Here is an 18,486-nt window from a genome sequence, read left to right as displayed (position 1 = left end):
TCCATTTCAGTTTTACGATTAATGGGAAATGAATAAATGAGAAGATAAGAGGGGGAGGAAAGAGTGAGGGATGATTACTTTAACACAAAGCTTTTATAGACATTACATTCTAATAGTCTGAGCAAAGAGATGGATTTTCAATCATGTTTCCCTCCAGTGATAAAGAATACTATTAAATAATTAAAAAACCCCAACCTTTAATTTTTTTTGGGGGGATTTCAACAGTACAGAAATCACGAAAGTTTAATTTATTTTCACTAGCAGAAGCCATGTTACGACCTTCTTCTCGTTGTGGGTAGAAGGCCAAATTCAGCTTATGGGTAGAATTTGATTTCCTCGATGATCTATTATTACAGATAATCCAAGGCTACATGGTACAGGAGATGGAGAACTAGCCTTAGAGTGAGGAAGAGCTAGGTTCGAATCTTACTTCTGATACGTTTTGGCTATGTGCCTTTTGGCAAATCATTTAACCTGTCACTGTCTCTGCACTTCTCTTAAATTTTGAAATTGTAGAGTAGTAGCTACCACACTTTGGTAGAAAGAGCTTCCTCATTGAGAGTTCATTATCAATGAAATCCTAGATCCAAACCCATCCCCAATTCCAGTCCTAGATATAATATAAGCTACTTATAGGTGCTAGAAGAATCACAAATTTGTTAACTTCTAGCATATACAAATAACCTCCACAGTGCTAAAGAGGAGCATAAAGGACAAAGATCATCATTGTTACTGGTTGTGTAAAGAAGGTCCAATTTTTTTGAAAAAAAGTAAGACTAGATCTTGTCATTTAATATAATCACTTTTATTGAATAGTTAAAAGCCTCTCTACTGATAGGATACTTTAAGTTTAAAAAAGTGTTGGAAAGCAGTCTAACAGAAACTAGGCATAGAACAACATCTCACACCACATACCAAGATAAGCTCAAAATTGGTGCATGATTTAGACATAAAGGGCAATATCATGAGCAAATTAGAGGAACATAAAAAAATTACCTGTCAGATCTATGGATAAGGGAAGAGTCCATGAGCAAACAAGAGACAGAGAAGAACATAGGAGGTGAAATAAATAATGTTGATTACATTAAATTGAAAAGGTTTTGCACAAACAAAAACACTGCAGCCAAATTTAGAAGGAAAGAAGGAAACTGGGAATTTTTTTTTACAGAGTTTCTCTAATAAAGATCTCATTTCTCAAGTATATAGGGCACTGAATCAAATTTATAAAAATAGGCACTATGCCTCAGTTGATAAATGATCAAAAGATATGAACAGGCAGTTTTCAAAAAAAGAAATCAAAGTTATCGATAGTCATATGAAAAATTGTCTAAATCACTAATTATTAGAGAAATGAAAATTAAAACAATTCTAAAGTATCAAATCATACCTATTAGGGGGTTAAAATGATGGAAAAGGTAAATGACAAATACTGGAGGGGATGTGGGAAAAATAATTACACTGATGCACTGTTGGTAGAGTTGTGAACTGGTCCAACTATTCTAGTTTGGAACTATGCCTAAAGGGCCATAAAACTGTGCATACCCTTTGACCCAGCAATACCACTAATACATCTGTACCCCAAATAGATAAAAAAAATAGAAAGAGCACACATATAAAAATATTTAAAGCAGCTCTTTTTGCAGTGACAAAGAATTGGAAATTGAGCGCATGCCCATCACTTGGAGAATGGCCAAACGAGTTGTGGCATGTGATTGTGATGGAATACTATTGTGCCATAAGAAATGATGAAAGTTTCCAGAAAGCCTGAGAAGACTTAAATGGACCAATGCAAAGTGAAATAAGCAGAACTAGAACATTGTGTATAGTTGCAGCAATGTTGTGAAAGACTTGGCTACTCTGATGAATACAGTGAATCACAACAATTCCAAAGGAATCAATAAAAAATGTGCTCTACCTCCAGAGAGAGAACTGATAAACTTTGAGTTAGATTGAAGTATATTTTTTTCATTTTATTTACTTGTCTTTCTTTTTTGGCAACATGGCTAACGTGGAAATGTTTTTCATGACTTCATATGTAGAATGGGTATCATATTTCTTGCCTTTTCAATGGATGGGGGGAGGGAGGTCGAGAATTTGGAACTAAAAAAAATTAAAATAGTCTTTGATATCATGAAAAAGATTAAAATGCTTTATGCCTATTATCTCATTTGACCTTTACAACAATTGTGTAAGGAGATTACTAAAGATATCATTAACCTTATTTTACAGAAGAGGAAACTGAGTCTCAGAGAGGTTAAGCGATAGTCACACAGATAGTATGAATATTTAGGGGAGGATTAGAACTCAGGTCTCTTCTGACTTACAGTCCAGTATACTTTCCACTACACTGCATGGTTGCTAAAGAAAGAAAGAAGAAAGGAAGAGAGAAAGAAAGGAAGGACAGAAGGAAAAAAGGAAGGAAGAAAGGGAGAGAGAGGAAGAAAGGGAAGGAGGAAGAAACAAGAAAGAAAAAGAAAGAAAAGAAGGAAGACAGAAACAAAGAAGAGAAAGAAAAAAGAAAGAAAAAAGGAAAAAGGAGGAAAAGATCAAAGCATCACATTATTTTCGTATTACTGGGGAAAAAAATGATTGAAAATCTATCTATTCACTCTGACTATTAGACCATAATGTCAATAAAAGCTCGATGTTAGAGTAATAATCCCTCACTAACCTACTAGCTGGGGAGGATGAATTAAAGGTTGAGAACTGCCAAGTGAGTTTGCACTATTTCCGAAATAGAGATAATAGATAGACCTACCTTGGTAATCTGGTAATGAATTTGTGTCTCCTGAAAAAAGAGAGGATTAAGGGTGGGGTGAGGGGGGGTGTTCTATTTTTCTCCCTGTGCTGCTAAGATTGGCTATAGATAAGTTATCTTTACCTGCCTTACTTAGTTGTATATCTTCATGAAGAAATATGAGCATATCATAATTCAAAAAGCTTTCCATCAGACTTTAGAAGTATTGGAATAGATCTCATTTTCCTCTGAACCAGACTAAATGCCTTTCCCCAACTGGTACTCCTATAAATTATCATTACTTTTTTCAGATGATTTTCTACCCAGGTGGCTATGTATTTACTTGCAAAATTAGTTCACATGGTCCTGAACAAAATTCCATCACATGCTTTATGTAAATGAAATATTTAACAGATAATGAATTCCCTTCCCTCATTGCTAAGTCTAACCTGGCTCAATTTAAAAATACATTTTTTATGAGTCTCCTGTCTTTTCATTGTTTCAATATTTATTCAGTATTTTTTCTTTAAATGCTTATTGAGAGATGTAACAATCCTTTGGAGAATTTAGCTCTAGCCTAGTTGCCCATCTGGAGAATTCAGTGACCTCTAGAGAATTCATCTGTCAGAGCAGGATCATGTGGAATGGTCATAGGGTAGTGTTATTTAATAGTTCTAGCAGGTGTGTGTGTGTGTGTGTGTGTGTGCAGCATTTATAATTAATTTTTTTTCATCTTCATTCATTTTGGGGGGGGTCCCCTAAATAATAATATTCCTTTCTATTAATGATTTAGGATTAAAGTGCAAAACTGTTGCTTATTTATGTTTATAGAGTTTAAACTTTAAGTTATTAGGTTTGTACTCACTAAGACTCTACTTTGGAGTCTGGGTTACATTGGCCAGAAGAAATCAAATGTTTCCAGTTTCCTCACTTTGAACCATGGGAGCCGCTGGCTATATTCTATTTCTACATTTTGACAAGAGTCTAGCCTGGAGCATATCCCCTCTGTGCTACTTCAGGTGTTAAATGACTAGCTCTCCTTTAGGCAAATGCTCATTGCTTGGCATTGACAGACCAATTCAAGTAGCTGCTTCCGTCCAGCGTGCCTGGGCATTGGTCTGTGTTGGGGAGCAGAGAGAAGAAAGTATAACGAGAGAAAGTAAAATAAAAGGGGGAGGGGAAGAAGAAAGGTAATGAATGGGAGAAATAAGAAAATAAGGAGAAAGATAAAATAGAAAATGAACTAGGAGAGAAAGGAGTTGGGAAAGACGGGAAAAGCTGTAAAGATCAGGAGATGGAAGAAAGAAAGCAAAAATGAAAAGGTTTGTCCCACCAACTATTTCTTTAGATTCCTTTCTTCAAAGTAATGATAATGGCTTTACTTTATCTAACCCTAACCAACCCTCCCCTCTCCTCACAAAGAACTAAAAACTTCTGAGTGTGGGTAGGTTATTATCATCTTCATTTTAGAGAAGGAAATTGAGTTCCATAGGTCAGTACTCATAGATCCTAGAATTCTATGATTTAGAGTTGGAAGGGACCTCAAAGGTCACTTCTATCCCCTACCCAAAGCAGATCTTTTTTGTCATGTATCCAACAAGGTGGTAGGCACCCAGTCTCTCTCTCTCTCTCTCTCTCTCTCTCTCTCTCTCTCTCTCTCTCTCTCTCTCTCTCACACACACACACACACACACACACACACAATCTCCAGGGACAGGGAACTTGAAACTCCTACCTACTGAAGGCAGTTCGATTTTTTTGGATAGCTTTAATTAAAAAAATATATTTTTCCAATTACATGTAAAAACAATTTGAATATTAATTAAAAAAAAGATTTGGAGTTCCAAATTCTCTCCCTCCATCCCTCCCCTCCAATCTCATTGAAAAGACAAGCAATTTGATACAGGTTATATATGGGCAGTCATGCAAAACATATTTCCATATTAGTCATGTTGCAAAAGAAAATACAGACCAAAAAAAACCCCATCCAACCCAGCAACAAAGTCAAGAAAAGTAAAGAAAGTTTAAAAGTATGCTTCAGTCAACACTCAGAGTTCATCAGTTCTGTCTCTGGAGGTGAATAGCATTTTGCATAAGAAGTCCTTTAGCATTGTCTTGAATCATTATATTGCTGAGAACAGCTAAGTCATTCATGGTTGGTTATCATATAATATTATTGTTACTGTTTGCACTGTTTTTCTGGTTCTGCTCACTTCATTGTGCATCAATTTGTGTAAGTCTTTTTAGATTTTTCTGAAAGCATCCTGCTTATCATTTCTTATAGCACAATAGTATTCCATCACAATCATATACCACAACTTGTTCAGCTATTCTCCAATTAATGGGAACTTCCTCAATTTCCAATTCATTGTCACCACCAAAAGAGCTGCTATAAATATTTTTGTACATATAGATCCTTTCTTATTTTTGTCTTTTTGGGATACAGAGCTAGTTGTGGTATTGCTAGATCAAAGGGTATGCATGGTTTTATAACACTTTAGACATAGTTCCAGATTGGTCTCCAGAATGGCTGGATCAGTTCACAACTCCACCAATAGTGCTTTACTATCCTGATTTTCCCACATCTCCAACATTTATAATTTTTCCATCAAATTAGCCAATTTGATTGGTGTGAGGTGGCATCTTAGAGTTGTTTTAATTTGAATTTCTCTAATCAATAATGCTTTAGAACATTTTTTTACATATGATGATCATTAGCTTTGATTTCTATAACCAACTGAGTGTGTATGTTATTCCCTCTTTTAACCAATTCCAATGAGAGTAAGGTTCAAGCATTCTCCGCTCCATCCACCCCCATTTCCCCTCCATTATAAAAACTCTTTCATGCTTCTTTTATGTGAGTTAATTTCCCATTCTACCTCTTCCTTCCCCCTTCTTCCAGTGCATCCCTCTTTCTTACCCCTTAATTTTATTTTTTTTAGATACTATCCCATGAGATTCAGCTCACACTCATGCCCTCTGTCTATGTATACTCATTCTAACTGCCCTAATAATGATATATAAAGTTTTAGGTGTTACAAGTATCTTCTTCCCATGTGGGAATATAAACAGTTCAACCTTATTGAATGTCTTATAATTTCTTTTTCCTGTTTACCTTTTTATGCTTTTTATGTCATATTGAAAGTCAAATTTTCTATTCAGCTCTGGTCTTTTCATCAGGAATCCTTGAAAATCCTGTATTTTATTAAATGTCCATTTCCCCCCCCCCCCCCACGGGAGGATTATTCTCAATTTTGCTGGGTAGGTGATTCTTGATTGTAATTTTAGCTCCTTTGCCCTCCAGAATATCATATTCCAAGCCCACCGATCTTTTAACGTAGAAGCTGCTAAATCTTGTGTTATCCTGATTGTGGCTCCACGATATTTGAATTATTTCTTTCTGCTTTCTTGCAATATTTTCTCCTTGACATGGAAACTCTGATGTTGGCTGTAATATTCCCGGGAATTTTTATTTTGAGATCTCTTTCAGAGGGTGATTGGTGGATTTTTTCAATGTTCATTTAACCCTCTGGTTCTAGGATATCAGTCAGTTTTGCTTGATAATTTCTTGAAATTAGTTGAGCTCTGTTCCCAGGGTGGAGGGGGCACTGTTTCAAGTTAGTTCTGGTGGTCTGTAAGTTTTCAGTTCTTCCTGGGTGGTATGATCTAAGGAGAGGTATGGTCACTGCTCTCCTGGCCTATACTCTGCTCTGTGAGCAACCACAAACACTCTTCTCTATACTGGAAGTATGATCAGGTTCCTCACTCCCCTGCTGACACATGCTCTAGTGTGCTAATGCTCCTCCTCACCCTGGTACTACAACCTGGAACTGTGTGTGGTCAGTGCCACAGACTCTTGCATCCAGTGCCAGGAAAGGGTCTCCTGTAATCTTCTGATCAGTTGTCTGACCAACTGTGAGTTGAGAGCTCTAGGAGCTGAAGCTGCTGATTCAGTTGCCCCCAAAGCTTGCTGCTGCCTTGTTGGGGCTCAGCCTGAGCTGGGCTGCATTCCACTCTCACCCCCAGTGAGACAGACCCTTCCTGGCAACCAACTGAGTCATCTTGGGCTGGAAAATTGTTTCTCCTCGTTCTTTTGTTGATTCTGCCACTCTAAAATTCATTCTGAGGCATTATTTTAAGGTTGTTTGGAGGGGCATTTGGGAGAGCTCAGACAGGGCCTTGTCTTTACTCTGCCATCTTGGTTGTACCTCCCAATATCTTTAATTTTTAAGATGATGTTGTTTATATCAGATCAGAATTTTCAACTAAGTAACTCCTATCCATTGGCCAAGATCCTCCCTTCTTCTGCCAAATAAAACAAGTTTGTCTAATCCTTTTTCTATATAACAGCCCCTCAAATATTTGAAGACAATGATAGTGCATCTCATGTCTTTTCTTCTCTAGGCTAAATACGCTCAGTTCTATAAACTAAGCTTTATATGGGGGTGCTTTTATGTCCCCATCACTATTTTGGTCAGGTTCATCCAGCCACATTCCAGTTTGTCCAGTATCCCTTCTAAAATATGATATCTAGAACTACATACATGACTCTAGATGTGGTCTGATGATTAGAAGAGGCCAATGAAATCAACAACTCTCTTATTCTGAGAGTGCATTTCTTTTAGTGCAATCTGTTATTACATTAGCTTTTATGGTTACCACACCACACTGCTGACCTCTCTTATTTGTAGTCTACTAGAATACCTATGTTTTTTTTTTTCCCACATGAATTATTTTTGCCACTATCTCTTTATCTTCTACTTGCATGGTTGATTAATTTGAACCCAAGAGGAGAACTTCAACTTATCCCTATCAGTTTTCTTCTAGCTACTTGTTGTATGTTTCAGTGGTACAGTGGAAAGACCAATGACCCTGGAGTTAGAGATTGTGAGCTCAGATCCACTGCTGGTGTTTAGTACCTATGTGGTCTTGGGCAAGGCTTTGGCTGTGAAGTTCCTCACCCGTAAAATAAGGGAATTGCACTAGATGGTGTCTAAGCTTCCTTCTGGCTCTAAATGTATGATAATATGACCTTCAGCTATACAATGTTATTTTTTTATCCAAATTTTGTGTTCAAACGTATTAGATAATGTCAGCTTCTTCTTATCCACAAATTGGAAAAGCTTGCCTTCTATCTTCATCCAAATCATTGATAAAAATGTTGATTTGTTTAAAAGTATATTATGAAAGAGTGCTGAATGCCTTCCTGAAATCCAGACATACTATGCCCCCAGCATTTCTCTGGTTTACTGGTCTGGTATTCTGTAGAACAAAGCAATGACATTGGTTTAGTATGGCTTATTCTTAATGAACTCATGCTGGTTCATGTGGATCATCTCTTTCCTTTCCATGATTTCATAAACTGATTTTAAAATAATTCATTCTAAAATTTTACTAGAAAATCATACTTCATAGTTTAACATATCTACCTTCCACTCTCATTTTTTGAATATTAAATCGCCTATAACATCTCTCATAATCATCACAATTCCCTAAACTTGCCAGTAAATCATGTACCCCCAACCTTACATTCTTACATCACCTTCAGACCTATTTCATTTACAAGTGACTTTGTCATTTGAAGTGTTCTCTTAACATTTCCTTATTTACCTGAGGTCAAGTTTTCTATTAACTATTTCCCCCTCAATCTGAAGGGCCTTTTCCTTGGTCCAGAAAAGAGAGTAAAAGCAGATTTGTGTAGGTCTGTCTTCATGATCATATTCACATCCACTCTGAGTAGGTTACTTCTCCCTTCCTTGATCTTCCTCTTGTATTCAACATAACTGTAAAAAAGCCCTTTTTGGTTGTTTTGATCATTTATCTCAATCCTCAGATAATAATAAGTTTTAGACTTCCTGACATTATTTTAATTTTTGTTTATAGATACAAATAAAAAATGATATTCTCTGATACCCTGCTCTCCCTTCTGTCTCTTGCACATGTCTTTTAAAAATCTGACCTCATTGGTGAGTATCCAGTACATCTATACTGGCTTCTTTAGAGACCTTCTCGCATGTCTTTCTCCCTGGAATCAATTGTGACTTCACCTCCAGAATTTCATTTTTGAGAACTCAAAATGCCCATATTTCATAGGCTGACTTCCCTTTTAGAGGTTCAGGTCATAGGATTCTACATATCCTATTTCTGAACTCTTTGAAATCTACTCTACTTAAATCTAAGGTACAAATCAGACTATTACCTAGTATTCCCCTCTTACCTATCAGGAATTCTAAAATGACACATCCTCAGACTCCCAAGGTTCCTATTATTTCTACTTCAGCCAGTTTAGGTACAGAATTGTCATTCAACTTCTGAAGGATGAAATGATCAACAATGCAAATCAGGAATTTATCACTTGCTCTGCTTTTATTTTTATTTTTCTTGTTGGTGTTAAATAGTTGCTTATTGGTGAAGGTGGATTGTAAAGGAGTCACTAGGTTAGTGCAGAGCTATAACAAGGCATAGTTAGAAAGAATGATGGGAGAGGTTCACACGTAGGTTTGGATCCCAGTGTCTGCTCACAGAAGAGGTATGTTGGGTAGCTTTCACTTACTGGGGCCCACTCAAGTGGAAGGCTCTGATTTAGGGCTTCATGTTGGGATTGTTAGAGATGTAGACGGAGATGAAGAGTGACTCACTGGTGTGTGACACCCTTGAACTAGTGGGTGGGCAATACTTGCCTTCACTGGCGAGGCTGAGGGCCTTGGCCCGTTTGAGGTACTCTTGCTGGGCCATCTTGACATTGCAGTCCTTCCCTCCCCAGATTTTGGCAGCAGATATCTGTAGAGGTTGACCGTAAGAAAAGGTCAGGATCCATGACTTGGGTAGGGAACATTTGTTGAGTGCATTGAGTAGCATAGTGGAATCCTCCTCACTCTGGCCTCCAGACATAAGGGCCACACCAGGTACTGCAGGGGGCACAGTATTTCGGAAAGCTGTTATAGTTGCTATTGCGATCTCCTCGAGGCAATATTTCTGGCAACAGTTGTAGCCTGGCATTACCATATTGGGTTGAAGCACAGTCCCTTCAAGGAAAATATGATGGTCATTCAGAGCCTTGAATACAGAAGCGAAAACTTTCTCCACAATAAATTGAGATTGCTTCAGGTTATGGCTTCCTTCAGAGAGGATGTCTGGCACAATGAAGGGTACCAGGCCATTCTGCTGGCAAACACTGGCATACCGACCCAGCACATTAGCATTTTCCCAAATGGCAAGAGGAGAGGGTGTATCCTCCCTAATCTTCAGTACACAACGCCACTTGGCAAAGTCAGCTCCGTCCTTCTTGTACTGGGCACAGCGCTCAGCCAGGCCATCCAGCCCTTGGGTGGTAGTTTCATTATTGGTTCCTGCCAGGGGTACTACACCTCTGTCCACCTTAATGCCCACAACAGTATTCTTGGTCTTGAGGACGTCTGGGAAGGGCCGGCCATCATCACACTTTTGGTAGAATGTCTCATGGGAAAGGACTACACCTCCGATGTAGTTGCTTATTTCATTATCAGTGGTCACAAACAGCTGGCGAAAGCAGCGCCTGTTTTCTTCGGTGTTCTCAATGCCAATACACGAAAAGCGCTTAGTCATAGTACAGAGGGACTCATCTAAGACCAGAACTCCCTTGCCTGGAGCGATCAGCCGTTTAACGATCTCCGTTAGGTCCTTCTTTTGATCCGATGTCAGTGCTTGGGCAGTCATGTTAACTTTGAAGTTGCAGTTTTCTATTGGGGAAGGAGACTCGGGAAAGAGCCTTGGCCTCAGGAGATGGGACTGGACCGTGAGCCAGTGGGAACTAACAAAACGACCTATAATCAGAATCCGAACCTCATCACATTCCAAAGCCGAATAGGGGCAATAGAACGGGGCGGGGGGGGGGACGCGGGGAGGGAGGGGTGCGAAAGTAGAGTTTGACCACTTAAAGAAACCTCACCTATAAGGTGGGCTTACTTTCTTTTTTTTTCTTTCTTTTTTTTTTTGAAACGGTGGGGACATTTCTTTTCTTCCAACTAAGACTGGTAGTGGGTGTCAAAGGTCTGGGTGTAGATCCTCTCTAGCGGCATGCCTTAGAAGGTGCGTTTGCTCCTCCTTGGGACCCATTTCTCCACCCCCTCCTCACCTCCTCAGGTAGGCGAGGGCTAGGTGGGCAATGAGTAGTTAGAATACAAGCTCCTTATGGGCAGGGACGGCTTCCTTTGTAGCCGAGTAGAATGCTCAACCCATAGTAAAAGCTCATTAATTGATTGAAAGAACGTACAGACGAGAGCTGAGGTACTGCGATCCAATAGAAGGGTTAATATTCAAGGAGGATTCTGGGGATAAGTGATAGAGCAGTAGTAGTTTGGTCCTGGGCCAGTGGGCCAGTGCATTCTCCTAACAAAGAGCTCAAAGACCACCCAACCCACCTTCCTTATTTTATATATGAGGAAACAGGCTGAGAAGTAATGTGACTTCTGCAGGGTCGCAGGTATAGTCAGCGTTCTGATTCCAAAGCCAGTTTTCTTCCGGCTGCACCAGGGATAATAACAAAGAAGGAGAAAATTAGAAGTGGGAGAAAGGGAGGAGAGTGCTATTTAAATACACTTTCTTTTTGAATTTATTCATTGGCTTCTGTGGATTCTTCCTATCTTATTTATTTTCTGTGGGTGGGAAAAATAAAGGCCTTTGCTTACGCAATCCCAAGCAAGATGGAGGAAATAATTGCTGACATTTGTACTGGCCTAAGGAAGGAGTTAAGAAGGAAAGGAAAATTAATGATGAAGAGAAAAGGTGGCTTTAGGTAAAGAGAGGTTTAGGTACACTAAGTCTGCATCTGGGGTTTCCTCTCTCTGCTCCCTCCATGTTAACAAGGGTAATTCATGGATCCGTGTGTTAATCCTCCATCAGCCCTTCCAAAAATCTTTTCCCTCTACTCCAGGGTTATAGTTTTGTCTACAAGGATCTTTCCTAATGATACACTCCCTACCCTTAGTATCTCTGAAAAATCAACTACTGAGTTTTAGCAGAGACCTCCATCATCAAATTCAATTCAATAAAGCATCTGCTAGATGGCCCAGTGGATAGAGCACCAGCCCTGGAATCAGGAGGTCCTGAATTCAAATCCAGCCTCAGATATTTACTAGCTGTTCGATCCTAGGCGAGTCATTTAATCCCAATCACCTAAAAAAATTTTTTTAAAAAGCATCTATTAAGTCTTTACCATGTGCCAGGCACTGTACTAGACCCTGGGGTTACAGGAATTCATGCTTTTATATTCTATCACATATTCAGGTAGTTGATGTCCATCACAGCCCTGTCCACTTTGAGATTTGCCTCTCTAATTTATCACACATCCTTCAGATAACTTGGTGATTTGTAGTTTATATATACCACCTTATCTCTTCCATTTTCCCCCTCCTTAATCTTTAGGCACATTTTTTTATACTATGCTTCTTCCTTCAGGTTCATGATATAAAGGGGTGGGGTAGGGATGAAAGGATCCCCCTGAACAACTGAAAGAATTCCACAGTCAACTGGATGATATTGCAAGTCTTGGACCCTTGGAGAAGGGCATCACCTACAAAGGCATATACGTCAAATCTTGAGTCAACAAGCATTTATTAGACATCTACTATGTGTCAGGCACTGTGCTGAATTCTGGGAATATAAAGAAAGGCCAACCCCTCCCCCTCCAACAACCAACAACAAACAGTTCCTGTTTTCTTTTTTTAACTTAATATTTTATTTTTCACCAATTACATGTAAAAACAATTTTAACATTTATTTTAAAAAAAATTGAGTTCCAAATTCTCTCCCTCCTCTCTCCCCTCGACCCCTCATTGAGAAGGCAAGTGATTTGATATAGGTTTTGCATGTCTAGTCATACAACCCATATTTCCATGTTTAGTCATGTTGTGATAGAAAACACTGACAAAAAAAAACCTCCAGAAAAATAAAGTGAAAATAGTATGCTTCTATCTGCATTCAGACTCTACCAGTTATTTCTCTGGATGTGGATTGCAGTTTTCACATAAGTCCAGAATTGTCTTGGATCATTGTATTGCTGAGATTAGCTAAGTCATTCACAGTTGATCATCATACAATATTGCAATTACTGTACACAATGTTCTCCCAGTTCTGCTCATTTTACACAATTTCTGCTTTCAAGGAGCTTATAGTCCAGCAAGGGAGACATTATGTGAACAACTACCTACCAACAAGATGTCTGTAGGACAAATCGGAGATGATCTCAGAGGGAAGGCACTATGGCTGTCTATGGACTGATGCCGAAGGTGTGATTCGGCTGAGACTCAAAGAAAGATATGTATTCTAGTCCCACTTGAGAGAGCACAGGGAGCTCCTCTGTTGGTCTCTATTGATTGGGACTGTCTCCTAGATTACTGACAACAGAGAATCAGCAAAGGCAGATTACTCAGTTGAATTGTCCTTTCTTCCTTGGTCTATAAGAGTGAGCAGGGAAATAGCTTGGTTTTTTTCCTTTTAATGCAATTTCTCTTCCTTGGACTTCTAGCACAGCAAAGGACAGCAGGCTTCTCATTCATTCTTTTAGCGCAATAATTTTTACGGATGAAGAATCCGAGGCCACAAAAATAGAAATGGGCAGAACTGGGATCTAAACTGGAGTTTTCTGACCCCATATCTAGTACTCTGTCTATAATACCATGCAACTAATACTCATTTAATAATTTCATTTGAATAATAGGATGCTGGGGAGATGCGGCAATAGGATGGAGCTTCAGATTGAAGAGAAGCGGCAGAGATAAGTGCTTCCTCTTTCTCCCAGGAGCAGAAAATATCTACTGGAAGAAACCCATATTGGACTTGTACAAGAGGCCTGAGGAATGAGTTTGTAGACCTCCAATTCCTGGTTTGCTGCTGCTTTTCAGATGCCTTTCTGAACACAGATCAGAGACTGGCTCTTATGGATACTTTGTGGCTTGTTTATTTTTTTTTGTGATGAGAGAATTAAAGGCTGTCCCATACTTATTTCCAAGCAGGTTGGAGGAAGTAATAGTTTCAGGAACAACAGTTCCTGAAAATTAATTTTCTATACAAAAGTTCTTGAAATTTGATGCAAAACTTCCCAGGGAAAGGAGATTTCCTCAGTAGCATGTTCCTTGAGTCCAGAGAAGATCAGTAGAGGCTCATCCTAAGGGACTAAATACCTTAGTATGTGCAGGGAAGACATCTGGACCTCCCCAACATTCCTACTTGCCAAGGGTTGCTTGGTCAGGGCAGGTTCTAGGTGAATGAGAAGTGCTTGTTCAACATCCTTGTGAGGGTCTTTATTTAAATACACCTGTCTGAACTTCTTCATTGGCTCTTGGGGATCTTATTAATTTTCTGTAGTGGCAAAAATAAAGATTGTCCCATGCCCAATTCCCTTATTGCTGTGTGGGAACTGAGGACTCACTTGTCTGCTTTGGGGGAAACCTAGATGCAAGCCTAAGATTTATTCAGTAGATTACCCCCAGAGTAATGTAGGATCAGGATCTTAGTCAAAGACAGAGGATTAATCCTTTGAGTGTCAGGCCCCAAGAACTGGACCCAATGTCATCTCAGAGTTCTTGGGACACCATTGGGTTACAGGGGATTGACCCTGAAGTACATATATTAAGGGACAAAGCTATTCTGCTATTTTTTCTATCTCATTTCTTCCTTTTTAATGCATACTTTTTTCATTGCTATTTTCCGATCATGAATCATGTTCTGTGATTACTACAAGGTCATAGGATGTCTTTAAGAACTTCAGAAGCAGTGGAGTTTTTTTTAAGGACTTGAAGAGACATGACTATGGGACAAGTAGTATAGTGTCATTGAAAAATCAGTGCATCTCAAGTCCAAGGACCTGGGTTCACATCTCCTCTTTGTAATTTATGACCTATGTGATTTCTTGGGCACATCAGTCAATCAATCAATAAATGTTTATTAAGTTGCCACTATGTGGCAGGTACTGTCCTAGGTGCTGGGGATATAGGTACAGGTACACAAATGAAATGAGGCCCAACTCCAAAGGCTCTTACATTCTAAGGGAGGTTATACGTGCATACAAATATGAGCAACATAAATCTCTCCTTCTTTTCTCTTTCTCTGTGTCTCTGTCTCTGTATGTCTCTATCTCTATCTGTCTCTGTCTCTCTCTCTGTCTCTCTCTCCTCCTCACCCCAGTGTTCGTATCAAAATATTGAATTAGAATAGTATATAGAAGCAAATAAGAGGTAATGAGCAAGCAAATGAACCATTCTTAGCACTTCATACATCAATGGATCCAGTTTCTTAGAGACATCTCTTGATGGGTAGAAGAACAGATCTCCAGAAGATTCATGGTGTCAGGTCAGGTGGGAAGCTGTCTCATATTACAGCTGGAAACTCTGCCTACCTAAGTCCACCTGGCTCCGTCTGTCTCCTCTAGCACCTGGGCAAAGTCAAAAGAGGGAGCTGTGTGCTCCCATCCAGGTGAGGACTGCTCTGCTACTGGAGTTGTCCTCGGCTGAAGTTCTACCCTCTCTGCTCTTGCTCTGCTGTGCTATGGGCTTCTGATCTGCAATCCACTGAAGCTTTGACCCTTGCTCTGCCTAGCTCTGCACTTATCTCTGCCACTCCTCTTCAGTCTGAAGCTCCATCCTATTGCCGCATCTCCCCTCAGCATCCTATTCTTCAAATGAAATTATTCAAGGAGTATTAATTGCATGGTATTATAGAAAGAGTCCTAGATTTGGGGTCAGAAGACTCCAGTCTAGATCCCAGCTCTGCCCATTTCTATTAATGTGGCCTCAGACTTTTCATCTGTAAAAATTATTGCACTAAAAGAATGAATGAGAGAGCATTTATTAAGTGCCTACTGTGTACCAAGTACTGGGATACAAATAAAAGATGAGACAATCCCTGAACTCAAGGCATTAACCTTCTAATGGTAGAAGGCAATATATATATAGAGAGAAGTAGTGGCCAGGGAGGAGTGTTTTGGTTTGGGAGTCACGAGATAGTGGGTGAAACCAAAGGGTCTTCGAAGTTCCTTCCAGTTCTGAATTTATGAACCTATCATCTTAACTTTTTAGTACGATCATCACTACTTGTGAAGCCTAGTTAGGAAGAACTTTGGCTAGTGACTGTATTTTCCTGTAATTATTAAACCTCTATCTATGGCTAATAGAGCTTCATCACAAAAGCTATCAGGGGCTAGGTTCAAATTCATACTCTACATGTTGTTGTTTAGTCATGTCCAACTCTTGGTGACCCCATTTGGGGTTTTCTTGGAAGAGATACTGGAGTGGTTTGTCATTTTCTTCTCCAGTTCTTTTTATAGATGAGGAAACTGAGGTAAACAGGGTTAAATGACTTGGCCAGGATCACACAACAGTGCCTGAAGCCAGATTTGAACTTAGGCAGATGAGTCTTCCTGACTTTAGGCCTGGTACTCTACCACTGTGCCATACTCTAAATACCATTTGGTAGTTTCCAGTCTGTTATAGTCTTTTAATCTCTTTTTAGCTCTTGAATGGTGAGAATATTAAAAAAGAAAAGTTGGGCTGATTTAATCTTTAGTCTTTTCCCAGGTCCCTAAAGCTGTCTTTGATTGTGTTGATGATGCTTCCCTTCTAATGACATGTGTCCCTGTGTAGCTTATACAAGTCTCTTACTTTTCAGATATACGCCTGTAGGGCAAATTTGAATCTCTTTCCCATTAAACTGGTGCAAACGAGGCTATCATATCAACTTTAAAGAGAGAGTTGCACTTGGCTGAGCAGTACAGAAGCCTAGCATATACTCACTAACTGGCCATCTATGGCATATCCTATTTCTTGGTATCCAGGAAACTGAAAATAATCCTGTTTTCTTTATCCAGGCCACAGCTGTCTTGGGCCAGGTTCCAATCATTTTGATCTGGTGAGGATTCTTGTTGGCAAAATAACCCGGCCGTGAATGGGCTATAATAACAGAGTGGTGACAGCTGAAATGCATTTCATCATTTTGATCTAGGTGAATGTTCTCAGTAGTATTGCTTGAAAACCATATGTTTTCTCCTCCTACCCTTATAGCACAAGGGATTTCTGAAAGCATCAAAAAGGCATTTTCTTTTTCTTCATTAAACTTTTGAGAACTAGAAATTATGAGACGGTGTGGCTAATATATCATTTTGTAAAACATGAAAATCAATAACTTGAGAAATGGAAAATTTCTCCCTCCATAAACCTCTCAGGAATCAATTCATCAAACATCACAACAAATTTGTTAGTTCTAATTATGATGTATCTCATTTTAAACATTTCTTATACTGTAATTGATCAAAAGCCTTCCTCACAGACTTCCCAAAGCAATTCATTAGTCCAATAAAAAATAATGAGAGCCAAAATTGGAATACACTAGTTTCTAAATCATTGCGTTAGAGAGAAGCTTAGCAGCTGCAAGTTGGCATAGAGAGAGATCAGATACAGCTGATTTATCAAAATGGATTGATCTTGTCAGTTTATATTCTGGGGTTCTGAGTCAGGGATACCATTAAGGTTTAGTACAGTTTACTAAGCTGGACCAAAATAAAGTTGGCCCAGATTCTAGTCACATTATGTGTTGTACTATTGGGAGTAGTAGAATTTAGAATTTATTTAGCAGGAAAGTCTTGTTTATTCATTTAAATGATCAATAAACAGGAAAAACATACTTTTTTCTTTCTATAGCAAAAGTAACAGGTTTTTAAAAATCTCCTTTCAAACTGGAAAGTCTGCTCCTGTTCTTACCCAAACAATGAGAACCTATTGGGATATGGCATGTTTTGGCCGATGAGCCAAACAATGGAATGGGAAAGTCAACTAGGGGCTTCCAATGCAGGTGTAGATCATCCCTATAACCCTTCACATGTAACCATTTGGGGAGAACTTTGATAACATAAGTGAATTGTAGATCAGAGTACTGAACGGCTGCCTAATCTGATAACTTCCGCCCTGCTCTCTTGCTGGGTGGCTCAGATGAAAGAGCTGTTAGACCCCAGAGTTAGAGGACTGCACATGATCATCTAGCTGCTATGTGACCTTGAGGAAATCACTTAATTTCAGTAGGCCTCAATTTCCTCATCTGTAAAAAAATAAAGGAGTTAGCCACCTCTAGATCTATGATTTCTTTGGTTAAAGCTTAGTTTCCTTATATCTACTGTAATCCAGATCAATAGATTGCACCTGATCTTGGGCCTTCTGGGCAGCCCAGTTACCAGTTCTAGATCTTGGGCTTTTCCCTAAGCTCTTGTAGGAACCCTGAGGCGTTGTGAGCTCTTCACAGATGCTCTGGGTAGTCAGATCACTCACAACCCTCCAGGTCACATTGGCTTTATTGAAGGGGAGTGTATGCGAGTGAATGTGACAATTATATGTACATACACATGGGTGTACACATGTATATACATATACACAATGCATTTGTGCATGCATGCACAGTGTTTAGGTACAGAAAGTATTTGACACATGTGTGTGCATATACCTGTGTTCATATAAATGCATACATATGTATGTACTTATGTATGTATATGTGTACCTACAGGATAGCTACGTGGAGATAGTGCAAGGCCTGGAGTCAGGAAGACCCATCTTCAAATCTAGCCTCAGACACTTACTAGTTGTATGACCTGGTCAAGTTATTTAACCCTGTTTGCCTCAGTTTCCACCTCTGTCAAATGAGCTGGGGAAGGAAATGACAAACCACACCAACATGTACATATACGTGTGTGTGTGTGTGTGTGTGTGTGTGTGTGTGTGTGTGTGTGTGTG

General features: G+C 39.2%; 1 protein-coding gene across 1 annotated transcript in view; it reads right to left on the bottom strand.

The window, feature by feature from the left end:
• Positions 1-9,319: 9,319 nt before the first annotated feature.
• LOC114053169 (fructose-bisphosphate aldolase A-like) overlaps positions 9,320-18,486 on the bottom strand; it is a 39,733-nt gene continuing 30,566 nt past the window's right edge. The window contains exon 5 of the mRNA XM_027876066.1: positions 9,320-10,539. Coding sequence (XP_027731867.1) covers positions 9,320-10,539 — 1,220 coding nt within the window. The remainder of the gene's footprint in view (positions 10,540-18,486) is intronic.

Source organism: Vombatus ursinus, unplaced genomic scaffold, assembly GCF_900497805.2.
Source record: "Vombatus ursinus unplaced genomic scaffold, bare-nosed wombat genome assembly UNPS02014810.1, whole genome shotgun sequence".
Taxonomy (NCBI): Eukaryota; Metazoa; Chordata; class Mammalia; order Diprotodontia; family Vombatidae; genus Vombatus; species Vombatus ursinus.
This window is presented reverse-complemented; position numbering and strand designations above follow the sequence as displayed.